A 27,603-nucleotide genomic window follows, 5' to 3' on the forward strand; every position below is an offset into this window, starting at 1 on the left:
ATTATCATACCACTAGCTTCCATCAAATCTTGATTTTCACTCATTGTCAAGAAAAATTGACTTTCTTTTCAAGTTAATTCTGGTCCTGTTGTTATAATCAAAAAGTTAGCAGCTGTTGATTTGAATTTCATTCCCCAAAATATAAGAGCCAGTAGGAGAAATTGCAACTAAAATGAAAAAGAAAATGGAAAGTTTTCTTTAAAAATGTCTAGTTTGGTTTAGTGCCCTGTCACACTATTTGTGACAAAAGAAAACACTATTCCATTCACATCGGAAAGGCAGTTTGCTATGGCTTGCATTTGTGTCTCCCCAAAATTCATGTGTTGAAATCCTAAGCAAAGTGATGGTAGTAGGAGATGGGGACTTTGGGAGGTGATGGGTCAGGGATTAGTGTCCTATAAAAGAGGCATAAGGGAGTTAGTTCATTTTCCTCTTCCACCATGTAAGGACACAGCACAAAGGTGCTGTCTATAAACCAGAAATCAGGCCCTGACCAACTACCAAATCTGCTGGCACCTTGATCTTCAACTTCCCAGCTTCCAGACTGTGAGAAATAAATTTCTATAGTGTATAAGCCTCTTGGTTTATGGAATTTTGTTATAGAAGCCTGAAATAACTAAGACGCAATTAACATTAGATACTGGGGGGGAAAGAAGGTATATTTTATGTCATGATTTAAATATTTGAATTGTTTAATAAGCACTAAATTAAAATCAATTCTCATGTCTTCATAATTTTGCGGTTTCAAAATCTTTGACAACATATTATTAATAGGCATTTTCTAGATACCAGAAAAGAAAGATAATTTTTATAGCATGACATTTTTGAGGAGAATAAATTACTTTCTATAAATAAGGTTAAGTACTAAGAAAGGCACTTTAACTTTCAGATTATTGTTATTAAGAGAAAGTACAATTCGATTTAAAGAGCAATGGTTTTGCAATCATACAATGTAGATTCAAATCATGCCTTAATCATTTACTTGCTGAATAACCTTGGATTAGTCAGTTACCCTTTCTAAGCCTTAGTTTCCTCATCTTTAAAAAATTGATGATAGAAATTTACCTTTCAGGGTTATTGTGAGTATTAAAGCTGTTGTATATAAAATACCTGTCACTGTGCCTGGCAGTGATAGTAGTTAACCAGTAAACTGTAGTCTAATTAACCTCTTTTTTTTTTTTTTTTTTTTTTTTCTGAATCGGAGTCTCGCTCTGTTACCCAGGCTGGAGTACACTGGCATGATCTTGGCTTACTGCAATCTCCCCTTGTTGGGTTCAAGCAATTCTCCTGCCTCAGCCTCCTGAGTAGCTGGGATTACAGGTGCGTGCCACCACGCCCAGCTAATTTTTTTGTATTTTTAGTAGAGACGGGGTTTCACCATGTTGGTCAGGCTGGTCTCAAACTCCTGACGCCGTGATCCCCCACATCGGCCTCCCAAAGTGTTGGGATTACAGGTGTGAGTCACTATGCCTGGCCTAATTAATTTTTTAAGGTACGCATAAGGCACAGCAATCACTGAGTAAATGTTAGATATTATTATTACGAGGGTAATATATACATTAAGGTAAATCTATTTGATAGACCAATACTTCTAAAAGATAATAACCCCTAGTCAGTTAACACTGGAAATCCTGCATCTTACATTCCTTTTTGAATTTATTCATTCACTCACTCAATAAATATTATATAGCATCAAGCCCTCCTGGAGTTTGCAGTCTAGAAAAAAAACATACATTAACAGATAAACACGCAATTACAAATTTTACTTAGTGATATGGAGGAAAAGAAAAGGCAACCAAGAAAGAGGTTAATGTAGTGGACCTAATTTTTATTGTGATGTCAAAGAAGGCTTTTCTGAAGAAGTATTTAGTTAGACCTAAAAGATTAATAGGAGCTAGAAAAGAGAAGAAAATAAAATTCCAGAAGATAGGAATAAATGAATGAGGGCATGAATAAAACAAAACAAAACAAAACAAAACAAATAAAAGACACAATCATTTTGAGGAATTAAAAGAAAAACTAATAGAGTAAGGGGAAAAGTGGGGCAAGAGGCAGTTGTAGAGGTAAGCAGGGGCCATATCACATACCTGCACAGGTCAGGATACAGAGTTTGAGTTTAAGTGCTATAACCTTCTTCCACTGAAGGATTTAAGCTGATAAATAATGTTATCTGATTCATGTTTGTAAAAGATCACTAGAGAATTTTGGTAAAAGATGTCAGAGTGAGAAGATTTTTCAGACTACTCTCCCTCCCTCAAAATCAGCTATAAACAACAAGAAGCACCAAAGGAAGAAAACATCATCTCCTCCGAAACAAGGAAAGGATCATAACCACAAACCACAAAATGTGAAGATTATCTGCCCAATACTGAGGAACTTTGCAGCAAACGTGTTGAGAGATAACCAAAACCAAAAACCTCCTCAGACCTCAAACCTTGGATACATATTCGTCTTCAAAATCCACTTCAATAATTTTTTGATTATGATAAGGTTTAAGGGAATGGGCCACAGGAAACATGATTCATGACCCAGTAAAAACCCAACTTCAAAGAGCCAAGAGTAGAAAAGTTGGAGCTGAAGAAGAAAATACCATTTTTATGATCTACAACCAGAACCCTCTCTGGTGAGAGGGGACAAAAGACAAGAAGAACACAAATCACCCTATCACTTCTGAGAGAGGCTGTGATACAAAAGGCTTCACAACAAATTGTGTGTGAACATGAGAGGACACATGCCTCTGGGTAGAAGATACAACAAATATGGTAAGATGGTGTTTCAGGCAGCAATCTAAATTTGAGTCTGTGTACCATTCCACCTTACTTTCCTATGCCTCTCCCTATACCATTCTGAAACAAGTCACCCAGATAGAGTTACCTTTATTTTAAAAATGAAAAATAACCAAAGGGCAATCAGTAGAGGATTTATAAATAGATGCTGGGAGGAAGGGAAAAGTGAGAGGACAGGAAAATAAATTTAAAGAACAAAGCTGGAGGCCTCATGCTACCTGACTTCAAACTGCAAGGCTACAGTAACCAAAACAGCATGGTACTGGTACCAAAACAGATATATAGACCAATGGAACAGAACAGAGGCCTCAGAAATAACACCACACATCTACAACCATCTGATCTTTGACAAACCTGACAAGAACAAGAAATGGGGAAAGGATTCCCTATTTAATAAATGGTGCGGGGAAAACTAGCTTGCCATATGTAGAAAGCTGAAACTGGATCCCTTCCTTACATCTTATACAAAAATTAATTCAAGATGGATTAAAGACTTAAATGTTAGACCTAAAACCATAAAAACCCTAGAAGAAAACCTAGGCAATACCATTCAGGACATAGGCATGGGCCTATGACTTCATGACTTAAACACCAAAAGCAACAGCAACAAAAGCCAAAATAGACAAATGGGATCTAATTAAACTAAAGAGCCTCTGCACAGCAAAAGAAACTACCATCAGAGTGAACAGGCAACCTACAGAATGGGAGAAAATTTTTGCAATCTACCCATCTGACAAAGGGCTAATATCCAGATTGTACAAAGAACTTAAACAAATTTACAAGAAAAATCAAACAACCCCATCAAAAAGTAGGCAAAGGAGATGAACAGACACTTCTGAAAAGAAGACATTTATGCAGCCAACAGACACATGAAAAAATACTCATCATCACTGGTCATCAGAGAAATGCAAATCAAAACCACAATAAGATACCATCTCACACCAGTTAGAATGGTGATCACTAAAAAGTCAGGGAACAACAGATGCTGGTGAAGATGTGGAGAAAGAGGAATGCCTTTACACTGTTGGTGGGACTGTAAACTAGTTCAACCATTGTGGAAGACAGTGTGGTGATTCCTTAAGGATCTAGAACTAGAAATCCCATTTGACCCAGTCATCCCATTACTAGGTATATACCCAAAGGATTATAAATCATGCTACTATAAAGACACATGCACACGCATGTTTACTGTGGTACTATTCACAATAGCAAAGACTTGGAACCAAGCCAAATGTCCATCTATGATAGACTGGATTAAGAAAATGTGGCACATACACACCATGGAATACTATACAGCCATAAAAAAGGATGAGTTCATGTCCTTTGTAGGGACATGGATGAAGCTAGAAACCATCATTCTGAGCAAACTATCACAAGGACAGAAAACCAAACACCGCATGTTCTCACTCATAGGTGGGAATTGAGGAATGAGAACACTTGGACATAGGGTGGGGAACATCACACACCAGGGACTGTTGTGTGGTGGAGGTAGAGGGGAGGGATAGCATTAGGAGAAATACATAATGTAAATGACGAGTTAATGGGTGCAGCAAACCAACATGGCACATGTATACATATGTAACAAACCTGCACATTGTGCACATGTACCGTAGAACTTAAAGTACAATCAAAAAAAATTTTACTTAGTACAATTCTTTTAACATGAATATTGTTTTCACATTAATTCACTAACAGCATCCTTTTTATTAGCACATAATAAAGAGAATAATTGTTAATGTGAAAAAAAGAAAATTATTTACCAGAAGAGGAATTACTTCATACAACAGATAAAGAGTTCAGTTACATAGTTCACTACATATTCAAAGAATGTCAACATGACATTAATCTTCAAAAATAAAGCTCAAAGAAGAGTTGTGAAAGATTTTTAAAAATGTGAAAGATTAAAAAAAAGAAAGAGAGAAAAAGAAACTCTTTGATGAAAGCCATGTCAGAGCAATAAAAACTGATTAAATAGAATTTAAAAATCAATGAAGGGATAGGAATATATAGAATAAATGAGTTCGCACAAAATGAAATGGAAAAGAGCAATCATGATGACACAGTTGTAGAGAAGATAATAAATACCATTCATCATCACAAATGACATTTGACATATGCAAGCTTGTATGCCCAAAGAATTTAGAAAAATGGAACCAAGCAATATTTGGTTATTAAAAGGGGAAGTCTTTCTATAATGAAAAATAATCTCCAGATCAAAAGAGTATTTCCCCAAAAACCTGATTCAGAACCTAATAGGTTTAAAGAACTTCAAAGATACAGAACTGCATGGGTATATAGGCAGGAAAAAATTGTCACCTAAAAGTAGGAAAAACCAGGCTGGCTTCAGGCTTTTGAGTCACATCTACTTCAAGAAACAGTAAAACAGTTCCTACAAGTTCATTATTTTATCACCATTCAGTCTCTCATTAGCTCTCTAAAATCTACCTTTAGTCTTCTACACTGTGCTGAAGTTAGGATTCTCAAAGTTCAACAATGACTTTTTCACCAAGATATACAACAGATTACTCCTTTTTCTCAGTCCTCATTCTCTTTGACTTGTCTCTTTTGGCCCTGCTGATCAATTCCTTCTCAAAAGTCTTTTCTTTGGCTTTTTGATATTGCTTCTTTTATATTTTGATATCACTATTCTTTTCTCCTGTCTCTCTGACTTCTCATCACATTTCTGCTTTTTCTTTCTATAACCAAAAAGCAAACATCCCCCTGATTTGACTGGTGACCCTATACCACATTCCTCTCTTTGAAAATCTATCCAACTCTAGAGTTTCAACTATAATATCAATAGGAATACTCCCAAATCTATATCCCTAGCCTCGATATCTCTTCTTTACTTCAGCTTCTTCAACTCTTCTGACAGCTGAATTACCAACAGTTCTTTAAATGTTTCGTTTTTCTCTCCTAAAATTGACTTTCCCTCTTAATTACAGTTTTTAATAATGATATCACCCTGCTCTCAACCTGCAGGCTTAAAATTTGATAGTCATCTTTTATTCTTTTCCTTTTTGCTTGTTCCCTAGGTCCCGTTAATTTCCTAGTTCTACCAAATCTTCCTTCAAAATCTCTTGAATCCGACTTTTCCTTTGCATCTTCACTGCTGCCAACCTAGATAATGTTCTAGTCCTTTAACACCAAGACGGTAACAGAAACTTCCTATCCTGGGCACTGTTACCAGACCGACTTTCTGATTAATATCTCTGCTTAGAAACCTACAAAATTCCCCTTTGAGAACAAGATAAAGTTAGAATGACCATTTGATAGTTAAGAATGTCCACAACCTGATACCATCAAGCTTGGATCTTTATTTGTCTGCTTTAGAGGAAGAAAACATGGATTCAAATCCTGGCTCTATCATTTACCAACAATGTCATTGTGGGCAAGTAAATTAACTCTTTGGGCTTCAGTTTCTTCACCTGAAAAATGAGGATAACACTACTAACTTTACAAAGTTCTTTTAAGATAATATATGCAAAGAGACTGGTAGAGCATCTTCCACAAGGTACTCAATAAATGATAGCTATTATGCTGTTATAAAAAAAAACTCACCTACTCCTCTCACCTATCAAAATCTTACCCATTCTTAGAGCTTAGGTCATAACTAACTTTGTCCACAAGATCTTATTCTGAACAGCTCAGCTTTAAGTGACTTTTCATAGAGACTCTATCAAAAAATACTACTTTTTTTAACCTTTGAACATCTCTAGCCCATACACTTACTTTGCATCTCTCTGCAACATTTATCCTACTTTATCACAAGATATATTTAATAGTTATAAATATCTTCATTATGAAATACAAGCTTTTTCTGAGCAATTACTGGGTTATACATACTTTGTGTTCCTGCCTGGCATATAGCAGAGACTAAGTAAATATCTGCTGAATATTAGTTTCACCTGCCAATATTGAATGACTATTTTTGAATTTACAGAAGAGATTGACGCTCATCTGATCAGACTGACTTTTTCTGAAGAAAGTAAATTACTTCCATAACTATTTGCTTAATATGACATGTCCAGCGATTCAATTTTATGACCAATATGTTGGTAATTGCCATAGTTGAAGAGTTTATTTCTCTATAATAGTATATTCTTCATATTTTATTTTTAAACCTCAAACATTTACTCTAGCAAGAGTGGCTCAATACCTATCAAATCACTTTTAGGAATAACCATGAAGGAAACACAAGCTAAAAGAGTGACTTCACCTTCTCCCATTCTATGATTTCTAGAGCTAAGCCAAAGACTCAAATTTTATTTTCATTAAATAAATACTTTAAGATATATTTTAGTCTACTTGAAATTTTGGAAAAAACAGCTTCTAAAGACATAGAGGTAAATTATACAAATATGAAGTGTAAAAACAATATTTCCAACACTGTGATTTTAAATGGCTTTGAGTGGTTTTTAAATGATTTTAGAAATTTTTTAATGTTGATCTCTAATTCCCACCTATACAACAAAAGAAATTCAGGGCTGAAAAATTCAGTCTATTATCTCACAGTTTTGTTATATGATATAAACAAGTGGCTTCGTTGTTTTTTTTTTTTTTTTTTTTTTTAATCCCTGGCCCCCATTGAATTGACTGATAACTGGTTCTCTTTGTGTTACTCAAGGGAAGCTTTAATTAACCCATAAATATAAATTGACCATATCACTAAGGACAGTCAGTGATTCATTACACAATAATCTCTATCTGAAGTAAGTTTTACACCCTATTTTAATCCATTTGATGCTATTTTGCTGTAATAATATTTAATAGGCGTATTTAATGTATTTTTCTTTAATCTACCATATTTTTATATCCTTCTCTTAACATGACTATGCATTCTCCTACGGTTTTGAAAATATAAATATATTATCTATATTTAGCAGTTGAATTACTGATTGAATTTCAACTGAACAAGAAAAACAAATAGTTTACCCACTACTTAACCAGAATGAAGTAACCTTTTAGCCTACCAATTGAAGAACAAAAGCACAATATTTGAGCCAGGGTTACATTCTGGCAGATGTGTTACAGCAACCATAAATTCACTTACCGTGCCAGAATGCATTTCTGTGACAGATTTTATCTGTTATGTATTGTTTGGTCCAGAGAATTCTCTTTAAAGTGTATTTTAAAGAGAATTTAAAATGTAAGTTAGCGTATTAAGAGATACTAAAAAAAACAAAACAAAACAAACTTACGGGAGGTCCAGTGTCTCCTTTGGGCCCTCTCAGATACTCCATTTCGAGCATTGTATTTAGATCCTCATAATAATAATAATCATAAAGCTCAGTTTCATAGCTATTTTCGATGGGATAAGTAGCATCAGGATAAAATTCACCTTCTTTCCTTAGATCAAGGTGATTATCCACAGACGGTTCATTTGACACTCTGTACAAGCTTGTGTTTAAAATCGGTTGCATTTCCATGAGTTCATTAGTATGTAGATTTGCTGTGATAGCCTTCTTGAGATTAGTAATTGTATCTTGTGTTATTTGTGGAAGAATAGATGGCATCTTCTTAAACAGTGACAGACCAGTTAGTCTATCATCATGTTGTGTGATATTGTCAGATACATTTAGGAGAGAACTAAATTTCTCTTTGGTATTCATTCCTGCCTCACTGATGCCATGAGGGGTCACTGACAGGCTTAAATTTGTCTGAGTATCTTCCTCAGTGATCATTTGTTTGGCCTGAATCCCATGGTTTGTGAGATCCACAGCAGAGACATTTCCTGACTGAAGAGAAGATAACTGAGATCTTGATATCTGGTGTTCTCGTCTTTTATACACTGTTTCAGAATCATTATTTATGATATTTGGAATACTTCTGCCTTCAGTAAATGTATCCTCTGACAGTACTTTTTCAGCAAATCGTTTGGGTGGGGGAGAGTGTTCCAGTATCTTAGTTGGTATAAGAGTTGGATGAGGAAGGCTTGTTTCAGGTTGGTATTTGTCTGCTTGGCGACACTGCTGTTTCACATATCTGCAGTAGTCTGCAGATGCTTCTGCAGAAGGAATAATATCTAACTGACATACTATTCCTTCAAAATGGACAGAATTATTATTCATACTTCCTAAAGTGAACACACTATTAGAATCAAAGGTCTGAACTTCTGAAATAGTCTCTGTGCTAAAATATTTCTTTCCACACTCAACAAACATTGAGACACTTTGGTTTCTAATAGTAATGGCAAATAAATGCCATTGCTCATCATGAACACTGTAGTTGAAAACTACAGCCTGCTTTCCTCTAATGTGTACTACTAATTTTTTAGGTAGTAATTGCACTCCTAATTGCAGTCTATTTTTATTTCTAATGCTGAAGAGAAATGCATTGTTCACCCGATGTGACTGTAACCCAGTTAATATTGTAAACGGCTGCCCTAAGTTGACTGGTAAAATTTTCATGAAAGGTGTCTCAATATAAGCATCATTTTTTAAAATGATGCCTGATTCTGTTAAATGGACCCCCTGAGGTAATGGTGTTGATGATGCTGGTACAGCAGTCGCTGATGATGAGTATCTTACATCTTTGCCTCCAAGGCCTAGTTGATGAAGAATATCTATGCCTGGAAATTTAAAAAAGAAAGAGAGAAAGAATCTTACTTTTATGCATTCATGTGTTCATATAAATGTTTGAATATGAGGAAATCTTCATTGTAGCAACAGTAATTTCTAAAATAACCATGTTCTATCAATAGCTAATTATGGGTAATGAGAAATAGGGAAGAGGAGAATAAGACATTATACTCAATAATTTGAATAAAGTACATGCTCCTCCCCCTACACACACACCAATCTCTAAACCCAAAAGTTATTTATTATTAGTTTATTTATTATTTTGGAGACAGGGTTTCCATCTGTTACTCAGGCTGGAGTGCAGCAGCATGATTATAGCTCACTGCAGCCTTGAACTCCGGGGTTCAAGGGATCCTCCCACCTCAGCTTCCCAAGTAGCTGGCACTACAAGGGCATGCCATCATACCTGGCTAATTTTTGTATTTTTCATAGAGACAGAGTTTTGCTCTATTGCCCAGGATAGTCTTGAACTCCTAGGCTAAAGCAGTCCTCCCACAGCACTGGGATTACAGGTGTGAACCACCACACCTGGCCTCCAAAATTTAATTAGTTTAGCTCTCTTGTTTTCCATTTGACTAGGATTCTTATTTGTTACTTCAATGAATATACATGTTCAAAGATTCCCAGATGCCATTTGGTTCTTTAATTTAGAACTTAAAATTTAATGACATCTATGTTAAAGTGAAACTGGAGTCATACTTCCAAAGATTTGTGATTTGGAAAGCATTTTATAAATTAGATTCACAAAATCCCTTAAAGTATAATTTTTCAGGCTGTTTTTCCTTCTAACCTTCTGGGAATTTACAAGTTGCATCGAAGCTTTCCCAATGCCTACTATCTTAAGTGTGTGCTACACTTAAAGTACTCTGGTTACCAAAGTCCTTTGATAATTCCTAGATAAAAGAATTTAAATTCATTTTATTGGCAATCACTCTGCTTTTTCTGTTCCTTCCAAGCTTCTCTTTCTTCCACTTTTTTCCAGTCCTCCAAAGTAACTTTTATCCAACTTTTAGACTCTTTCAATATCTATTATTGAATATGCATTTTACATAATATGGATTTGATGTAATTATGGATTCATCTGATTTATTATTCATTGTAATATTACCAATAGTATATTGTTTGTCTCCTTTACCCAATTAAAAGCTTCTGGAAAACTGGATCTGTCTGATTCATTATTAGATCTCTTCAGCACCTGCCTTGCAAATAGTCCTGTAATTTCTGAATGAATGAATTTGCCCCACAGCAATCTGACCAGGGCTCATATTCACCTCTGGAGTGATATAAATTTAAATATCACTTATAAAGAATGACAACTTCTGTCTTTAAAATACAGAATGGCAGAGTCAGCTGTATGATCTTTATTATTCTTTGGGTTACAAATTTCCCATCTGTATCTTTGCATAAATATAATCATCTCCAAACAGAAATGTTAGAGAATTGTGATAAGTGAAAAAAATAAAAGTTTTTGAAGATTAGCCAGGAACATTTGGCATCACCTTACTTTTTCCTTTTGTAGGAAATTAGTAGATATTTGATAAGGCATGCTTATTACAAATAACAAAAGATAAGGGAGAATCTCAGTTCCCAAATCTCACAACTGTGTACAACAATGAAATTACTGAATGTCATTCCTGTGTAATCTAGCAATGCAATTTAAATGTTTTCTAACAGAGATCTTCGCAAAACACTCAAGTATTTTAAGGTTAGAACAACCATCATTTTATCAATAAAATAGTTGTAATTTCATGACAGTTTTAAAGGATAGAAATATTTATATCTATGATATTGTATGACAGAGTGTCTCAAACTTTTCCACCAAAATATTCCTAACACCAGTATAGAATTATATGCACCTCCAGGAATTTAGGGAAATATTTCAAAGAGTCCCCATATAATCACCAAAAAAAACTTTTGACTTCTTATGTTTTATCATCATAATTCATGCAAAATTTAAACTTCAATCCATAGTATGGCTGGTTGTTTCAATATACAATATAAATTACTTAGGAGCTAAATCAGCTAATTGTACTCATCCCCAATCTTCAGTGAAAATTTACAGTGCTGAAACTAGCTATGTTATTCTGTGACATTGGATATCCTCACCCAGGGTTACCTAACTCTAAGGGTATGCCTAGCTCAATCTGAGAAGTAAACTATGGAAGGAACACTGCTTCTGTGGAAATCACAATGCTTAAATTTAAAGTATATATGATCATAAAGTATCAGAAAGCTATAATTCTGAGATACCAGATAAACTATATATATAAAAAAGACTCATACATGTGGTATATCAAGGGCTGCACACTGCCCCAGGAACATCTCCCCTTGCATTTATCAAGAACCCCTGCCATCTAGTGCTTCAAGTTTCTGATCCTATTATACCCGAAATATTATCGGGAAGAGTATTATTTGAAAACTTTAAAAATAATATATGTGTTTTCAATGTTTCTTTATATGTATGTTTCCTCCAATTCTATTTTTAGTGGAGCTTTCATGATAAATAGCTGTTTTATAAAAATCAAATGTGTTTGAACACTTATTACTGAATAAATTTCCTGTTATTGAACCATGATTGCATCCCTAAAGTAAAATCTTATTAGTTGTACATTATTCTCTTGATACCTCACTGGATTATTGACTAATAATTTTATGTAGAATCACTGCATCAATATTTATGAGTTGACTGGTCAGTGTTTTTTGCTTATTGTCCTATCTTTATCAGACAATAATACTGAAATTTCATTATTTTCTATAGCCTAAAACAATTTCAGTAACCTTTGAAATTACATTTTTTCCCAAAAAGTTAATAAAACTCACCTCTAAACCAAATTGATAATGTTGGCTCTTTCATTGATAGCGCTTCATCCACTTTCCTAATCTCTTCTATGTTAATTGATTTATTCTAATTTTCAACTGCATCTTGAGACGATTTTAGAAACTTACATTTTTTCTGTGAAATAATAAATTTCCTCTAGGCTTTCATATGTATTACCCAGAAATCTTCACATAATAATCTCTTACAATTATTTTTGTTTTCCTATGCCTGTGGCCCTCTGTCTCATTTTTCTAATTTTGAATATATTGCTCTATTTATTCTTAAGTCCGTGTCATTATTGGTCATTTCAAATCTATACGGCCTTCAGATTTGTTTATCTACTATTTTTTTTGTTTCCTATATCATTAACTTTAGCATTTATCTTTATTATCTCTTCCCATTTTATTTTGTTTAATTTTACTCTTTTTCTAATTTCTGAAGATGAGTAATTAGTTCTTTATTTTTCTTTTCTTCCTTGATAATGAGGGCATTTAAGCTATACATTTTCCTGAGTGCTGCTTTAGCTGCATCTCATAGATTTGGATATGTAGCATTGGCATTTTTGTTGTTTTCTGGGAAGTATTTTTATTTGTATTTTCTCTTTGACCCAAATGGTTTAAGAAAAAAGTTTTATATTTTCAGTTGGAAAGGTCTTTTTGTTTTCTTATTTTTGTTATTAAAATCTAACTTAATAGTATTATGATCAGATAATGGTGTCTAATCAGCACTTTCTTTTTTAAAACTCAATTAGCCTCATAAGTGATCAATTTTCAATAACATTTCATAAGCACTTGGAAAGGTGTTTCAAGGTACAAAATTTAATACATACCAGTTAGTTGTACATCATTGTTTATGTAATTTATATCCTCTATATTCTTGTTTATTTTTATACAATTAACCTGCTATCAACTGAGAGGTAAAGTCTCTTACCAGTAGTGTGTCTATTTGGTCTTTTCTCTCTTGTGGTCTTTGCTTTATGAATATTGACATCATGGATTTTATGCACAGATAATCATACAGTTCACATATTTATTGAGTACTGCACCTTTCAGGATTACAAAAAGAACTTCTATGTCCAGTTTATTGGTTTTTTTTTTTTTTTTTTTTGGCATTACCTTAACTGGTGGTAAGACTAAGCTTCCCTCAATAGACTTCCTTTTTGTTTATATTTGTCTGATACACCTTTGCCTTTGTTTTTGTTTTCATCTACTTTGAAACACTGTGCTTTAGGTAAAGAAAAAGGGTTTGTATTTGTTTTTTGATCCAATCTACATTTTTTCTTTGAATATATAAACTACATCTATCTACATTTGCTAATATGATGGTTTAATCTGTTGTATTATTTTATGTTTTACCACTTTAATTTTTTGAAGTCTTTCACTATGTAGTTTGTTTCCTTTGCTTTGCTTTGTATATGTCTTTTGAGATTTAGAAGGGTTTGTATTTTTATTCTAAGGGTTTCCTTTAAGATTTTAAATGTATATAATGCCCCTAGTCCTTTCATTAGACGTATCTATTACTTCTTTCCTTTGAACAATGTTTTATTTTCCTCCCTTTAACCCTTTCCCATACCCTCTAATATTAGTCAATAGAAGTGTCTTTCTTAGTGTTTATCTTTTCATTGTTAAATATCCTCATATTCTTTCATCTAATTTACCAACCATATAATATTTAATGCCTAGCTTCTTCAGATACGGCAATCAGCAAAATTAATCTGCTCTGCACATGCTTCCTCTCTTCTCCTACTATTTTTCTGTAATTGTACCATTCCTACATTATTAGTTTGTATGGCATTTATATTTTTTCTTTTTCCCACATTTTCTTTTGACAAATAGAGCTGGACTTTTGTAGTAGCTTCTCCAATCACTTCTCTTTGGCTGAAGTTTATCCTCTATTAGTTTCCTCAAGAAGGGTTTATGGGAACATTTCCCGAGTGTTGGACTTTTCAGAATTGATTTTTTGTAGACTTGTACCTTAAATTTCGTGGGATATAAAATTATTTCATGATACTTTATTTCCTTGAATATCTTGCAGCTGTAGTTTCACGGTTCTCAGGTGGTCCTTCTAAAACTGAAGTCAGCTAAATATTTTTCTCCTTATAAGTGACGCCGTATTTTTACCAACATTCTCGAAAGAGTTGTTCTTTATCTTTGAAATGCAGTAATTTTATTAGAATATGGCTCCATATTGACCATTCTTGATAAATGTTTTCAGGTGCTTAGTATGCCCATTCATCGCATAGATTCAAGTCTTTTTTTTTTTATTTACTTCAGCAAACTTTTAATGAATTGTATCCTTGAATATTAGTTCTATTTCATGGTTTTGGTTTTCTTCTTTAAAAATTCCTATTATGAATATGTTGAATCATTGTTGTCTTCTACATGTATCATTTCTCTGTAATCCTTTTTATTATGTTCTTTAAATTCATTTTTGTTTGTTTGATTTTCTTATTTCTCTTTACTGTTTCCTAGAAAGTATAACTTCCCTTTGTGCTCCTTCCAATTTCATCTAGATTTATGAGGTAATTTTTCTATGACTTCTTTACTGACTTCTACAAGCTCACAATTCATATTGTTTTAATATCTTGCCTTCTTTTACTTTTCCTTGAGTTCTTTCATTTCTGCCTTAGTATCTTTCTCCGTATAGGTGATAAGGGGGGCATATTTGGTCAGAATATTTGTCGGTTTAACAGCAACTTTTTTGTGTGTGTACATTCTCATCTTTGCTGCTTTTCCTTACATGTTTCCTTATTGTATATTTCTACTTGTGCTGTGCCAACTCCTTTTACTCATTAATTCCTAGCCCAGCAACTTATAGAAAGATGCTGGTGGAAGAAGAGGATGGGCTGTGACTTCCAAGTCTCAAAACCCAAAGGCTCTGCTCTGGTACTACCAGTTCCATTCTAAATGGCTTCTAGCCCCACCTTCTTCTCTAAACCAAATCTAGTCCAGGAGGACTTCTGCAGCCAGCTGTATGTACAACCCTTCATTCTCCTTCCTCCATATGCCCTCACATTGGTATATGCTTCAGAATGAATCCTTCATCTCAGTTAGCAGATTTTTGCATTTTCTGAGATCTGTCCCCACTGATCCATTTTAGCTATTATCTGTGCTTCTTTATTATACTTTCCCCTTGGCAGCTTCTGCCTTCCCCAGACCCTGTAACACTTGTGTACAAGGGCTAGAGGTGTATTTTGGGGTGTGTTTCTCACCTTCAGGAAGTCTGGTTTTGCTGGTGCTTTCTGAAGTCTCACTATTGACCTTATTCCATATGGGCTCTGCTTTTCTGAGCATATTTTGGGGGTTTGCAGATTATATTAGTCCCCTAGTTTTGCTGAAAGTGATTTTTAAGTTTATTATTTCATTCATTTTTTTCTTCTGTATGATATCCAAGAACAAAAGTGGGAATATCTCTTGGTTGCAAGTTTATACTTAAAGTCTGCATCCATTTCACAAATGAAAAATCTCTGAAGCACAGAGAGATTAAATAACTTGGTAAAGGTCACACAGCTGATAAATGGTTGAGCTGCATTTGAGCTCAATCAATATGGCTTTAAAGTCTCTTGACTGCTCCACCACATGACCTCTCAGCTATTATATTCCCCACACCACTCCACATATCCCTTGGCAAATCTTACTAATTAATCATGGCAGTATTACTTTTACCCCACAGAAATCTCAGTGAGGAATACTCTCTAGATAGCCACCAAAATTGGTACCTGAAGTGAAATTATCAAATTGTCATCCTAATTTTAAGCTTTCATACCTGAGTATGAATACACTTAGCAAATGTGTTTGAGCAAGATGTTAAGAGAAGAGAGACTAAAGAACACTTAAGGGTAGAAGGCACACATGAGTGGAGCTGGGGAGAAATGGAGACAAAAAAAATGGGGGTGGGGGAGAGAAGAAGAAGAAAGGATTTCACTCAGAGGTCAGACTCTTTAACATTTAATTTATACCTGGACTTAGATATCACCAAATTACAATTTGGGGTTGAATTTAGGTATTTTGTACCAATGTTAACAAGAAATAACTAAGTTGTCTGAAGTAAATTGCTTGTTTTGTGAGTGGTCCTATATAAAAAAATCAATCCAGTTCATGTCACTTGGAAAATCAGTTACCATTTAAAGAATATTAATGATCAACCCAGCACTATATTAGGTACTTTACATTTTTAAAAAGTAAGATTTATAGCAGCATTTACTAAATTTCCTTGTACCAAGCACTATTCTAAGAAATTTAATATTTTAAGTCACATAATTCGTACAACGACTGTATGAAGTAGGCACTGTTGTTATTTCCATGTAAGAGGAAAAGTAAGTCATAGAAAAGTTAAATTATCTGCCCAAGCTTACCCAACTAGGGAGTGCAGAGGCAGAATTTGCACGCAGGCAGTCATCTAAAGCCAATTTCTTATCATGGTGAAATTTAGGAAAGGTATGTGTTACTTAACAGCAGAACTGACTGTATCTCCTTCCTTTATTTGCTTCTGAAGTGTAAAATAAATGGTGGTGTCACCAAGACAACGCCTTGTTCTTTTTACTATAAATACCAAGCCTAATGACTTCATCCAAACCATGGCTACAACAACCACATATGCTGACTCACAAACCTCTCTTCTGGGCTTGCATATCCAATTGTCTATTGGATTTATCCAATAGAAATCAGATGTTCCAAAAGCATTTCCACTTCAATGTATTTTCCCCAAACCTCATTTTTCTTACTTGAGTGCTTCTCTCAGTGAAGAGTCTCACAATCACACAAGCAAGCAGAATAATCTTTTCATAGTGTAAAGTAGATTATGCCAGTCTTCTGACCAAAATCCTCCAATGGCTTTCCAAGGTATAAGACACCTATGCCATTTATTCTCTTCTTATCTCTCTGATCACATCTCCTATCATTTTATCTTACCTAACTTTGCTCCAGCCAAACTAGTATTTTCCTTCATTCTTAAACCCACCCAACTAATTTTAAACTCATGGCATTTGTACTTACTGTTCTTCCTTGTTGGGATGCTCTAAACCCAGGTATTGATTTTAATCTGTATCCTTAACTGTGAATATATTGATTTTAATCTGTGTCCTTATATTGATTTTAATCTGTATTCTTAACTGTGAATATAACACTTCAGTGAATTCTCTGAGTATAACAAATTCGGTAAGTTCTGTGAGTCCTTCTAAAGTATCACTGAGGATCAGAGTAGTCTTGGGGACCCCTTAACTTGAAGCTAGTGTCAGAAATAAGGGTGGTCTTGGGGACAGCTCTCTAACTTTATACTAGCCCGATATGGTTTGGCTGTGTCCTCACCCAAATCTCATCTTGAATTCCCACATGTTGTAGGAGGGACCTGGTGGGAGGTGATTGAATCATGGGAGCAGGTCTTTCCCATGTTTTTCTTGCAATAGTGAGTGGATTTCACTAGATCTAATGGTTTTATAAGGGGGAGTTTCCCTGCACAGGCTCTCTCTTTGCCTGCTGCCATTGAGGTAAGATGTGACTTGCTCCTCCTGGCCTTCCACCATAATTGTGAGGCCTCCCCAGCCATGTGGAACTGTAAGTCCATTAAACCTCTCTCTTTTGTAAATTGCCCAGTCTTGAGTATGTCTTTATCAGCAGCATGAGAACAGATTAAGACATACCCCTTACTCATTTTTTTCTTCACTGATATATCTGCCCATTTCACAGCATTCTCCACTCCCCACAGCCTTGTGTAGTATTTACTCTTCCTTGAATTTCTTGCCATAACAAAGCTTATCTGTTTTTTTTATCTCATCCTGTCAGAGTCCTGCTAAGTATATCCCTTCATTCCAATCTTTATTCATCCTACAAGGCTCAGTTCAAGACGTTACCTCCCCTTTAAGGCACCAGCACAATTTTCGTTTGTTGTTTCGTTAAACACTAATGAGATATAGATCCTCTCTTAGTATGCTAATGAAATCAGTCTTCTAAGCTTACATACTATGTAGACACAGACAGCCCAAACTTTATTGTCTTTCATTTGAAACTTGTAGAGTAAGCAGCACTGATATTGTTATCGCAAGTTAGAATAAAAGAAAGATGAGGGAGAAGGAGAAAGGGGGAGGGAGAGGGAGGAGAGAGAAGAAGTAGATTGAGAAAGAGGGATGGAGAAAAAGGGAGGGAGAAAGGAGAAATTAAGTCTTAGTAGAGGATAAAACTATGACTCATAACCAAGTCTTTGACTCTAAACTCAGTGACTGTATCAGTTGACTCTGTGGGGGGAATATAGTATATGCCTAAAGAAATAGATATGGGAGATCCAATGGTTATACTCGTTTTACAAGTACAGAGAACCAAAGAACCATTATATGTGTGAATATTCAGCGATACTCTATCACAAATAATTGGAAGAAGAAGAATTGTATAATTATGTTTACTCCCTCAAAATGGAGAGATTTTTACACTTCTTAGTAATTGGTAGTTTAAAATACTTAAAAGAAAGTTATCAATTTTTAGATAAAAAGGAGTAATGTATCACTTTATAAATTATAACAAGTTACAGAGCTAACTCTTAACTATTAAATAACTGAATTAATATAACATAGCACTTAAATTTAATTAGTTCTCACTGTTTTAAATTTTCATATGTCTTGATCAGTTAAGTCCCCAAATCTATATTCTTTCCAGTTTGTAGGAAAGAACAAATATGATTGTTTAAAATAAAGTCACCAAATTTGCAAATGAGAACGATTATACAGACATCAACATACTTTTCTTTTTCTTGCCAATTTACTCAAACTGACTAAATTAACTAGACAATTGCCTAATATCCACTTTGTATTATTTTTTATAGTCTCAGCTAAATAGTCAATGTCAGAATCAAGACTCAAACACAGCTTCCCAGCTCCAGTTCACTGAGTTAAGGAACTAAAGGAAATTGTTTAAAATAAACCGCTTTATTTTATTTTTTCAATTATGAGGATATGGGGAAAAAAAGAATCTGGAGTTTTCCCCTTCTTCTACTCAAAGTTATTATATCCTTATGTAACAGGCACAGAGCTAAACACTTTACATGTGTTGTTTTAGCCACACAACAGCCTTGTGTAGTAAGTATTATTATTTTCTTCACTTCAGCATTATTAAAAAAGAGGCTCAGAGTATTTAAGAAACTTGCTCAAGGTCAGTTAGATAATAAATGGTTGAAGCTGGACTTAACTCCAAGATGCTGGCTCTGGAACACCTGTGCTTAAATACCACCATTACACTGGGTATGTTAAAGGTGGCAATCGTTTCTTAAAACTATTCTTAGTTTAAATAGCACATCTATTCTGTATAAAGAGATAAATTCAAGTTTATTTATAAAATGAGAAATGAAGCTCTAAGCTATGTATAAAAGTTTCGGCTAAGTGCCCATACAAGTGTTTGTGCAGAAAGGACTTGAAGTTACTGCAGCTACAATGAACTACTTCTGTTAACAATAAACACATTTCAGATTAATTTCTATGGGAAATTCTTCCTCGAGATGAGTATTCTACACGGAGATATTTACACATGGTTTTCACACCTAGGGATCGTGAACCTGAGAAAGATGTGCATGTTAAGAATTAGTTACACATTATGCATGGTGCAAGTCATTGCAGAGAAGTGTTGTAGCTATGCCAGCATCTCACTGGCAGCAACCCACCAACACAGACAAAGTAATAACGAAAATACACATATCAGGTAAGAAAAGGTATCTACATCTGTCAAATCCTCAGAAAACTCAGGCTTACAAAATTAATGTTTCTTGAGATAGAATCATTTATTCATTAGATTACACCTAAAACTTGGACGCAAAAAACATACAATTTACATCTATTAATAAGGTACTTAAAATATTTTTTCTTAGCTGTGTTAAAATTTAAGGGAATTTACTGAAACCATGACAAATCACATAGATGCTTATTTCTTCTCATTCTTAAAAATCTTACTCAAATGAGAATAAGGAAATGTGGTTTAAAACTACAGGGACAAAGTTAATGAGTAGAAGAGACAACAGCAGACAAAATATATCAACAAATTTTTGGAAAATGAAAAGCACATGAAGAAATTACCAGAACTGAAAAAACTGAACCTAAGGGCTTACAGAGGCAAATGCTAATGACAGGCAGGCTGATTCATATTGCAAAATCCTGAAAAGGCTCAAGAATTGAAGGTACCAAATCAATGAATTCAGCATTGAGACTTCAAATTGGGGGTTGGGGATACGTGAGGGTGGGAGGATTGAAAGTTTGTATAAGAAGCTTCCGGACTAAAGGAGACTAAAGGTTAATGACATAGAAACATTGAATCAATCATACAGGAAAATGGAAGGGAAGCACCATATTGAGAAAGAATTCGGCTAAAATTGACATACAAAATTGTGAGATAATCCTCCCCGCACCAACCCAAGAACCTCTTTATTATCACTTAACTCTAATAACAGTGGCAACCAGGATTATATTCTACAAGTAAGATATTGGAGGATTCTTCCCGAGAGAAGTTCTGCAGCCTCAGACATGTGTAGCCTAACAAAATAGTCAGACAGGTTTCTACTTAATCATCCTCTATGTGAAACATCTCAGTTAACTAGCCTACCCATGCAAACAGTTGTTAAGCATATTTTTAGTGTCTTACTTTTTTTTTCTTTTTCTTCTTCTTTTTTTTTTTTTTTTTTTTTCTTTTTTTGAAAGAGTCTCACTCTGTCAGCCAGGCTGGAGTGCACTGGCACGAACTCTGCCCTGCAACCTCTGTCTCCCGGGCTCAAGTAATTCTTCTGCCTTAGCCTCCCAAGTACCTGGGATTACAGGTATATGTCACCACATCCAGCTAATTTTTTTTTGTATTTTTTAGTAGAGATGGGGTTTCGCCATGTTGGCCAGGTTGGTCTCAAACTCCTGACCTCAGATAATGTGCCCACCTCAGCCTCTCAAAGTGCTGGGGTTACAGGCATGAGCCCCGCACCTGGCCAGTGTCTTACTTTTAAATGATAACAGAAATGCTGCATACTTATAAATAACTTCTCCAACATAAAAGACAGACCAATACAAAAATCTAGAACAAAGACAATGCAGAGAGCAGAAGAAAAGTTAAAAAAATCATCATTCTTATTCTTACAGAGATAAGAGTAGACATTGCATCAAAGAAATAAGAACAGGATGCTTTTTAAAAAAAGGACTAGTCTCAGCGAAAAAAAAAAACCCTTAAAAATTTAAACACAGAAGAAATAAGAAATTAAACAAAATGTTTGGAATAGTAAGTGATGAAAAATCTCATATCAAGTAGTACATAAAACAAAGACGGAAAATAGGATCTAAAAATAAGAAAATAAAGAGCCCAATACTGAAGATTTAATATTTAAAAGATATTGAAGAAAGAGGAAATAAATATATCAGTAAGAAAAACATAATACAGGAAAATTCCCAGAAAATTAAGGATGCTTCCACACTGAAAAGGCCTACTAAGTGCCTAGCACAATGAGTTATAAAAAGACCTGTATCAAGAAAGATTATTGTAACATTCCAAAACATCAAAGATAAATAGATGATCTTAAGGGATTAAAAGGGAAATCAAAAGGTCACATATAAAGGTTCAAGAATTAATATAACATCAGATTTAAAAAGTCTGCAAGCCAGATAAAAAAGACAAAAGATGAAAATCTTTCAAATTCTGAGGGAATAATATTTACAGCCTAAAATTTTATACTCACCTGAACTACCTCTAAGTGTAAGACTGAGAATAAACACACTCTTAGAAATGGAATGTTCTAAAAAAATGCACCACCCAAATACATATTCTCAGGATGCAACTGGAAATATGCTGCACCCAAATAAGGAAATAGACTATGAAAGATGAAATAAGAGTTCCAAGAACTCCATCTAACACAGATATCAGCTCTACTGGAAGCTTAGAGAACTACTGGTCCATAGCAGAGCAGAATTTTAGCATGCAGAAGGAATATCTCCCAGAAAAAATCAAATTTCTGGAGTATTTTGTGTGTTTTGGGGGAAAATATATTTCAAAATATCTGAGATTTAGTGATAGTGACATAGAACATAAAGCAAACAGAAAAGGAGGCAATCTTGTAATATTTACAAGAAAAAATATAAACGTACATGGCTCAGTGATTTAAAAATATGCACATGGTCATAATAAGCTGCATTGTGAATATTAATTTAACCAAAAATTGGATAAAACTATATTGAGAGAATAGAAGGAGGAAAAGAAGACACAGAAAATAGTACAGAAATGTTAAATCCTCATCATTAATAATAGGAAGTCAATATAATATTTAAACATTATAGTATTAAATATAGATGTTAAAACCAAAAGAAGGTGCTAAAAGAGTTTGGGCAGAGAATAGCAGGAGTAGGTAAGGGGAAGGGACACTACTTTTTGCTATATGTTTTGTCATACAATTTGGCCTTTAAACTTTATACAATACTTGTAATTCTTTGATATACTTTTTTAAGTTTTGAAAAATCTCATAAGCACACAAATATTTATTTCTGATAAGTCTAACTTAGAATATCTCTCACTCAAACATATTCAGCAATATGAATATAAATAATATCTGTGATCATATAAAAACACAATTTTTCTGATAATGGTTTTCCAATCTCCTGATTAGGTGTTACAAATTGCATCGTACCAATTTAATCACAAAATTTCTTTTAGGAAAAAAGTGTTTCCAAGTTTCTGATAGTATACTATTTCCATTTCTTTCCTGTGCTCAAAAATATTCAATTTTCTAAAGTCTGAGAGGTTTTCTAAAGGACTTTTCTTTTTGTTAAGAACTGGCAATAAAATTTTAGGTCTATAAGACTGAAAATTATGATGCTTGCCCTGAAATAAAAGAACATATTTTACATTCTGTAAATGAGATATTAAGGGTGAAAAAAGTATATTGTTTCTTTTATTTACTACTTTTGTTGGTTCTAGATTTTTAAAAATCTATTCATAAATATTTAATTTTCCCTATATCTTTCTTTGCATAGGTTTCTAATATTTTGATAATAATATATTTGGTAAATTATTAAACTCATAATGCCAGTGGCTGGCAAATGTGAAGCTAGAGGATGTTTAAGGGAAAGAGTTTTGTTTTCAGAGATGGACAGACCTAGATTCAAATCTAAGCTATAGGTGAGCCACTTCTTTGAGTCTCAGTTTCTTCATCTATAATACCTACTCTGTAGGTTCATTATGGTGATTAGAATAATATATGTAAAGTACCAGCAAAGGACATGATACAAAATATACATTTAATTAATAATTGTATTCTTCTCTTCCTTATCTTCTCTGTGTCTCTAGGAGTCTCAATTTTAAGGAATTTGTAGACTTTGCGGTCAAAATAGGAGCTCAAATCTTGGTTCTACCATTCATTAGGCTGTTACTTGGAGGTGGTTACCTATTCTCCTTAATCTTAGTTTCAGCAGTCCTATCATGGCCATAATTACAAAACCCTGCGATGAGGCAGTGGTGAAGAAAATGTATATTCTACTAGCACAGTGACTAGTAGTTCATAGTAAGTTCTCAGAAACAGTAACAGTGATAATAACAATAAATTAAAAGAGAGAGTTTTTCTCCTCTTCATGACTACTTCAAGCAAAATGAAGTAACCTAAATGCCTTGGTCAATAATAGTTTTTCATGAAGTTACATGTGACATGTGGCTTAATTTAATCATTTCCCATAAAAGAGATTTAGAAAATGTCTCCTAAGAAATATTTTAATTCATCTATATAATAGTTGAAAGAATATTTATCTGTATCTACTTGTCAATTTGGTCAACCAGAATACAACTCTGCCTTTTTGGCTTCTCTCTACCTTGCACATATTCATTCTAATTTGTTCACTTGTATTTTTCTTATTTTCTCCAGCACAGTTCCAGGATTTTTCTCTTTGACTTTAGTATGTTTTTCACCTTTGACAAAGGCATTTTTTTCACTTTGTTGCTAGAGACATTATCTTATTTATATTTTCAATCATTGGCAATAGGATATCACACAGGAAATACAAGATGCTTCAATCATGTTTAAATGAATGAATTAGGATATACATAGACTCCTGAAACTCTATCATCATACTACCAGAGTAATTAACTAGCAGGCACAAACAAACCAAGTTTAGGTTTATTTTCTAAACCTCCCCATTTGAATTAAATAGAACCCTAAGCCTATTACTATGCAAAGTCCATTTTGTTTCTTAATGATGCAAATCTAGATGGAACATTTATTATACGCTTTTGTTGTATCAAGAAGTGCAAAGGTAATGCAGTCACAGTTTGCCACCCCCAAGAACTCCCACTTAAAATGAAGTCACAAGCAAAGCCTTTTTATTGTACAAAACTTCTCTTTTATAGAGTTTGCTTTAAAATGTAAGCAATTTCACAGACAGAAGATATGAGTAATTTCTTAAAGGTCATATTTCCCCCCAAAATTGGTTTTTTTAACCTTACATTCTCATGGTACTGGGTGGAATTTTTGTTATTGTTTAATGTTGAATTTAAGGCTATGATGAGTTAAAAGTTACGTACTTTTCCTGTCTGGAAGTAGAATTTTTAAGTAAGCAAATAAATTAAAAGATAATTTTCTTACCTTGTTCTTGTGCATGAACAACAACCCCAGCCACACATAGCACAATAAAATGAAGAAGTGGTTTCCTAGGAAAAGAAAAAAGCATTTGGGAAAAACTTACTAGTTGGACATTTACAATCATATAAAATCCAAAACAAAGTCTATGCAAGATTAAGAATTAAGCGATTATTTTAAATAGCATGATATTGTAACATTCATAGTGGTTAAGACCAAAGGCTCTGAAGGGAAATTCCAGTTTTGCCACTTACTGTGTGACTTGGGCACACTTTTTAACCATTCTGTGCCTTAGTTGCTTTATCTGTTAAACCTATCTCATAATATTTTCTGAAGATTAACTTAAAAAGTTCATGGAAAGCACAGGAAACAGTACCTGGCACATAGGAAACATTCAATAATTATGAACTAGTGTAGGGGTATTATCATATATTATGTTAAATTACCATGTATACAATTTCATACAAAGTAATAGAAATTTCCACAAAAATAATGCAAATTATAGTTGCTTAACTATAGTGATTATAAATTAATGGAACCAGCTATTTATTTATTTAAATTAACGGTTATATGTGAAAGTCATTTGAATATCATACTTAAATTACTGGTACTAGATTCATGATTCTTTGGTTTTGAAAATAGCAATGACCTGTAGATGTCAACACTGAGCATTTTGATTAGTAGTAGCTATAAGCACAGTACCCAATCACTACAAATTAAAATGTCCATTTGTATTGATGAGGTTTCTAAGCAAAAATGTTTTGTGACATTGTTAGTATAACCAAACTTTTAACAAATTTTGCTGAACATTCTTCATAATTGGCTGTATCTACCTCCAAAATGAAAATTAGAGAAATAATTTTGAAGAGATATGATAAGCATGCTGAAAACAATACTTCATTACCTAATTTTGCTAATATAGACCCTGATTCTGTTTTTGATTCTAACCCAGGGACTGTTCAAATGATGTATTTGTAAAATGCAGTTCTGCAAGGAGTGATTATAGAGCTGTCTATAAACCATTAATTCCTTTTTATTAAATTCCTGATGTGCTAGTAGTAATTGGTACCTTTTCTATTTATTACTAATAAGATGTTTTTACCTTTACCAACTAGTATAAGGAGCACCTTAATGTAAGAAAGATGATCTTTTTACAAAGTTTAAGACAGCCAATATAAAATCAGACTATTTATAATGGAACACAAATTTCATTTGTATTAAAATGGTATTTATCCTTTGTTAGTAATTTTAAAATTGAACATTCTATGGCCATACTTAGTCCATAGCACAGCTCTTATAAGACAAGGTTTTGATAGAATACTTAACAACTATCACTAACTCTACAAACAAATCAACTGAATCATTGCAGAAATTTCAGCTGATATGAATAAATAACTAAACCATATATTGCGATGAGGCCTATGAAACATTCTTATATATGACATTGTTCATTTAGATGAATGGTTCCCAAATGTTAAACTCACCTGAGCAACTTGTAAAAAATGCAGATTTTGGGCCCCAACACAGAGATTATGATTCAAAAATTTGCTATGGATATCCAGGATGCATACATTTTAACTGTGATTCTAATGCAGATTGTATGTGTACCAAACTCTGAGAAAAAACTATTTAGAACATTCACTGTGTTTACATTTACAATGTTATTAAAATATATCTAAATAGATTTTACTTTTGCTTAAATCATATATATCTAATTTTATAACATGACATGACCCTTGAATTTTTATTTGGCCCTTTAAAAATCCTTTTCTACTGCACTAGGTCAGTGGTTTTCAAACTTTAGTGTGATTAGAATCACATGAAGGACTTGTGAACAATCGCTGGGCCTCACCCCCAGAATTTCTAATTAAGTATGTCTGGGCTAGGGCTCAAGAATATGTATTTATAACAACTTCCTGCATGTGCTGATGCTACTGATCTGGGACTACATTCTGAGGACCACTACTCTAAAATAAATGACCCTCAAGAGATGATATAAAGTCTGCCTGTTTGGATCTTTTTACCCCTTGGCTGCACACTGGAATTACCTGAGGAGTTTTGTCTTGTTTTCGTTTTTGTTTTTGTTTTCTTGAGACAGAGTTTCACTCTTTGTTACCCAGGCTGGAGTACAGTGGTACGATCTCAGCTCACTGCAACCTCTGCTTCCCAGGTTCAAGCAATTCTCCTGTCTCAGCCTCCTGAGTAGCTGGAATTACAGGCACCTGCCACCACACCCAGCCAATTTTTGTATTTTTAGTAGAGACGGAGTTTCACCATGTTGGCCAGGCTGGTCTTGAACTCCTGACCTCAGGTGGTCTGCCCACTTCGGCCTCCCAAAGTGCTGGGATTACAGGCATGAGCCACCATGCCTGGCCTACCTGGGGAGTTTTAAAAACTACTAATAATTGGATCTTTCTCTCCCTGCCCCACAGAGATTCTGATTTTAATGTGTCCATAGCACAGGCATTTTAAAACATTTTCCAGTGTTTCTAATGTGCAAACAAGGTTGAGGACCATTGTGCAAGATTAAAATGATGTGTGGGCTCTCCAGGCTGTATCCTAATGTGATTTAGAGCTTGAGTAAGGAGGCTGTTTACCTTTCGAACTTATATTTCAACATATAACTGGCAGGATACATATCAGTGAGATTAGGAAACTGCTTACTTAGGATTACAGTCAATGAAGGATGGTGCATCTGAATTATGCTGTCTTAAGTAGAAAGTTGAATGTGAATGGAGGCATGGCTCACCTGCCCAAGGTAATCAGGCTCACTCAGATGCATAGAAACAACCCAACAGGCACTTTTCCCTTAAAAATAACTAATGACGATTACAACAGCCTGCACTGCTCATTT

The 27,603-nt window shown here is 34.1% G+C and overlaps 1 protein-coding gene across 1 annotated transcript in view; it reads right to left on the bottom strand.

Moving 5' to 3' along the window:
- Positions 1 to 27,603, bottom strand: part of COL24A1 (collagen type XXIV alpha 1 chain) — a 388,650-nt gene that overhangs the window by 353,920 nt on the left and 7,127 nt on the right. Inside the window, exons 2-3 of the mRNA XM_033225467.1 lie at positions 24,756 to 24,820; positions 7,988 to 9,357 (exon numbers count right to left, since the gene is read on the bottom strand). Coding sequence (XP_033081358.1) covers positions 7,988 to 9,357; positions 24,756 to 24,820 — 1,435 coding nt within the window. The remainder of the gene's footprint in view (positions 1 to 7,987; positions 9,358 to 24,755; positions 24,821 to 27,603) is intronic.

Source organism: Trachypithecus francoisi, unplaced genomic scaffold, assembly GCF_009764315.1.
Source record: "Trachypithecus francoisi isolate TF-2019V2 unplaced genomic scaffold, Tfra_2.0 Lachesis_group12, whole genome shotgun sequence".
Taxonomy (NCBI): domain Eukaryota; kingdom Metazoa; phylum Chordata; class Mammalia; order Primates; family Cercopithecidae; genus Trachypithecus; species Trachypithecus francoisi.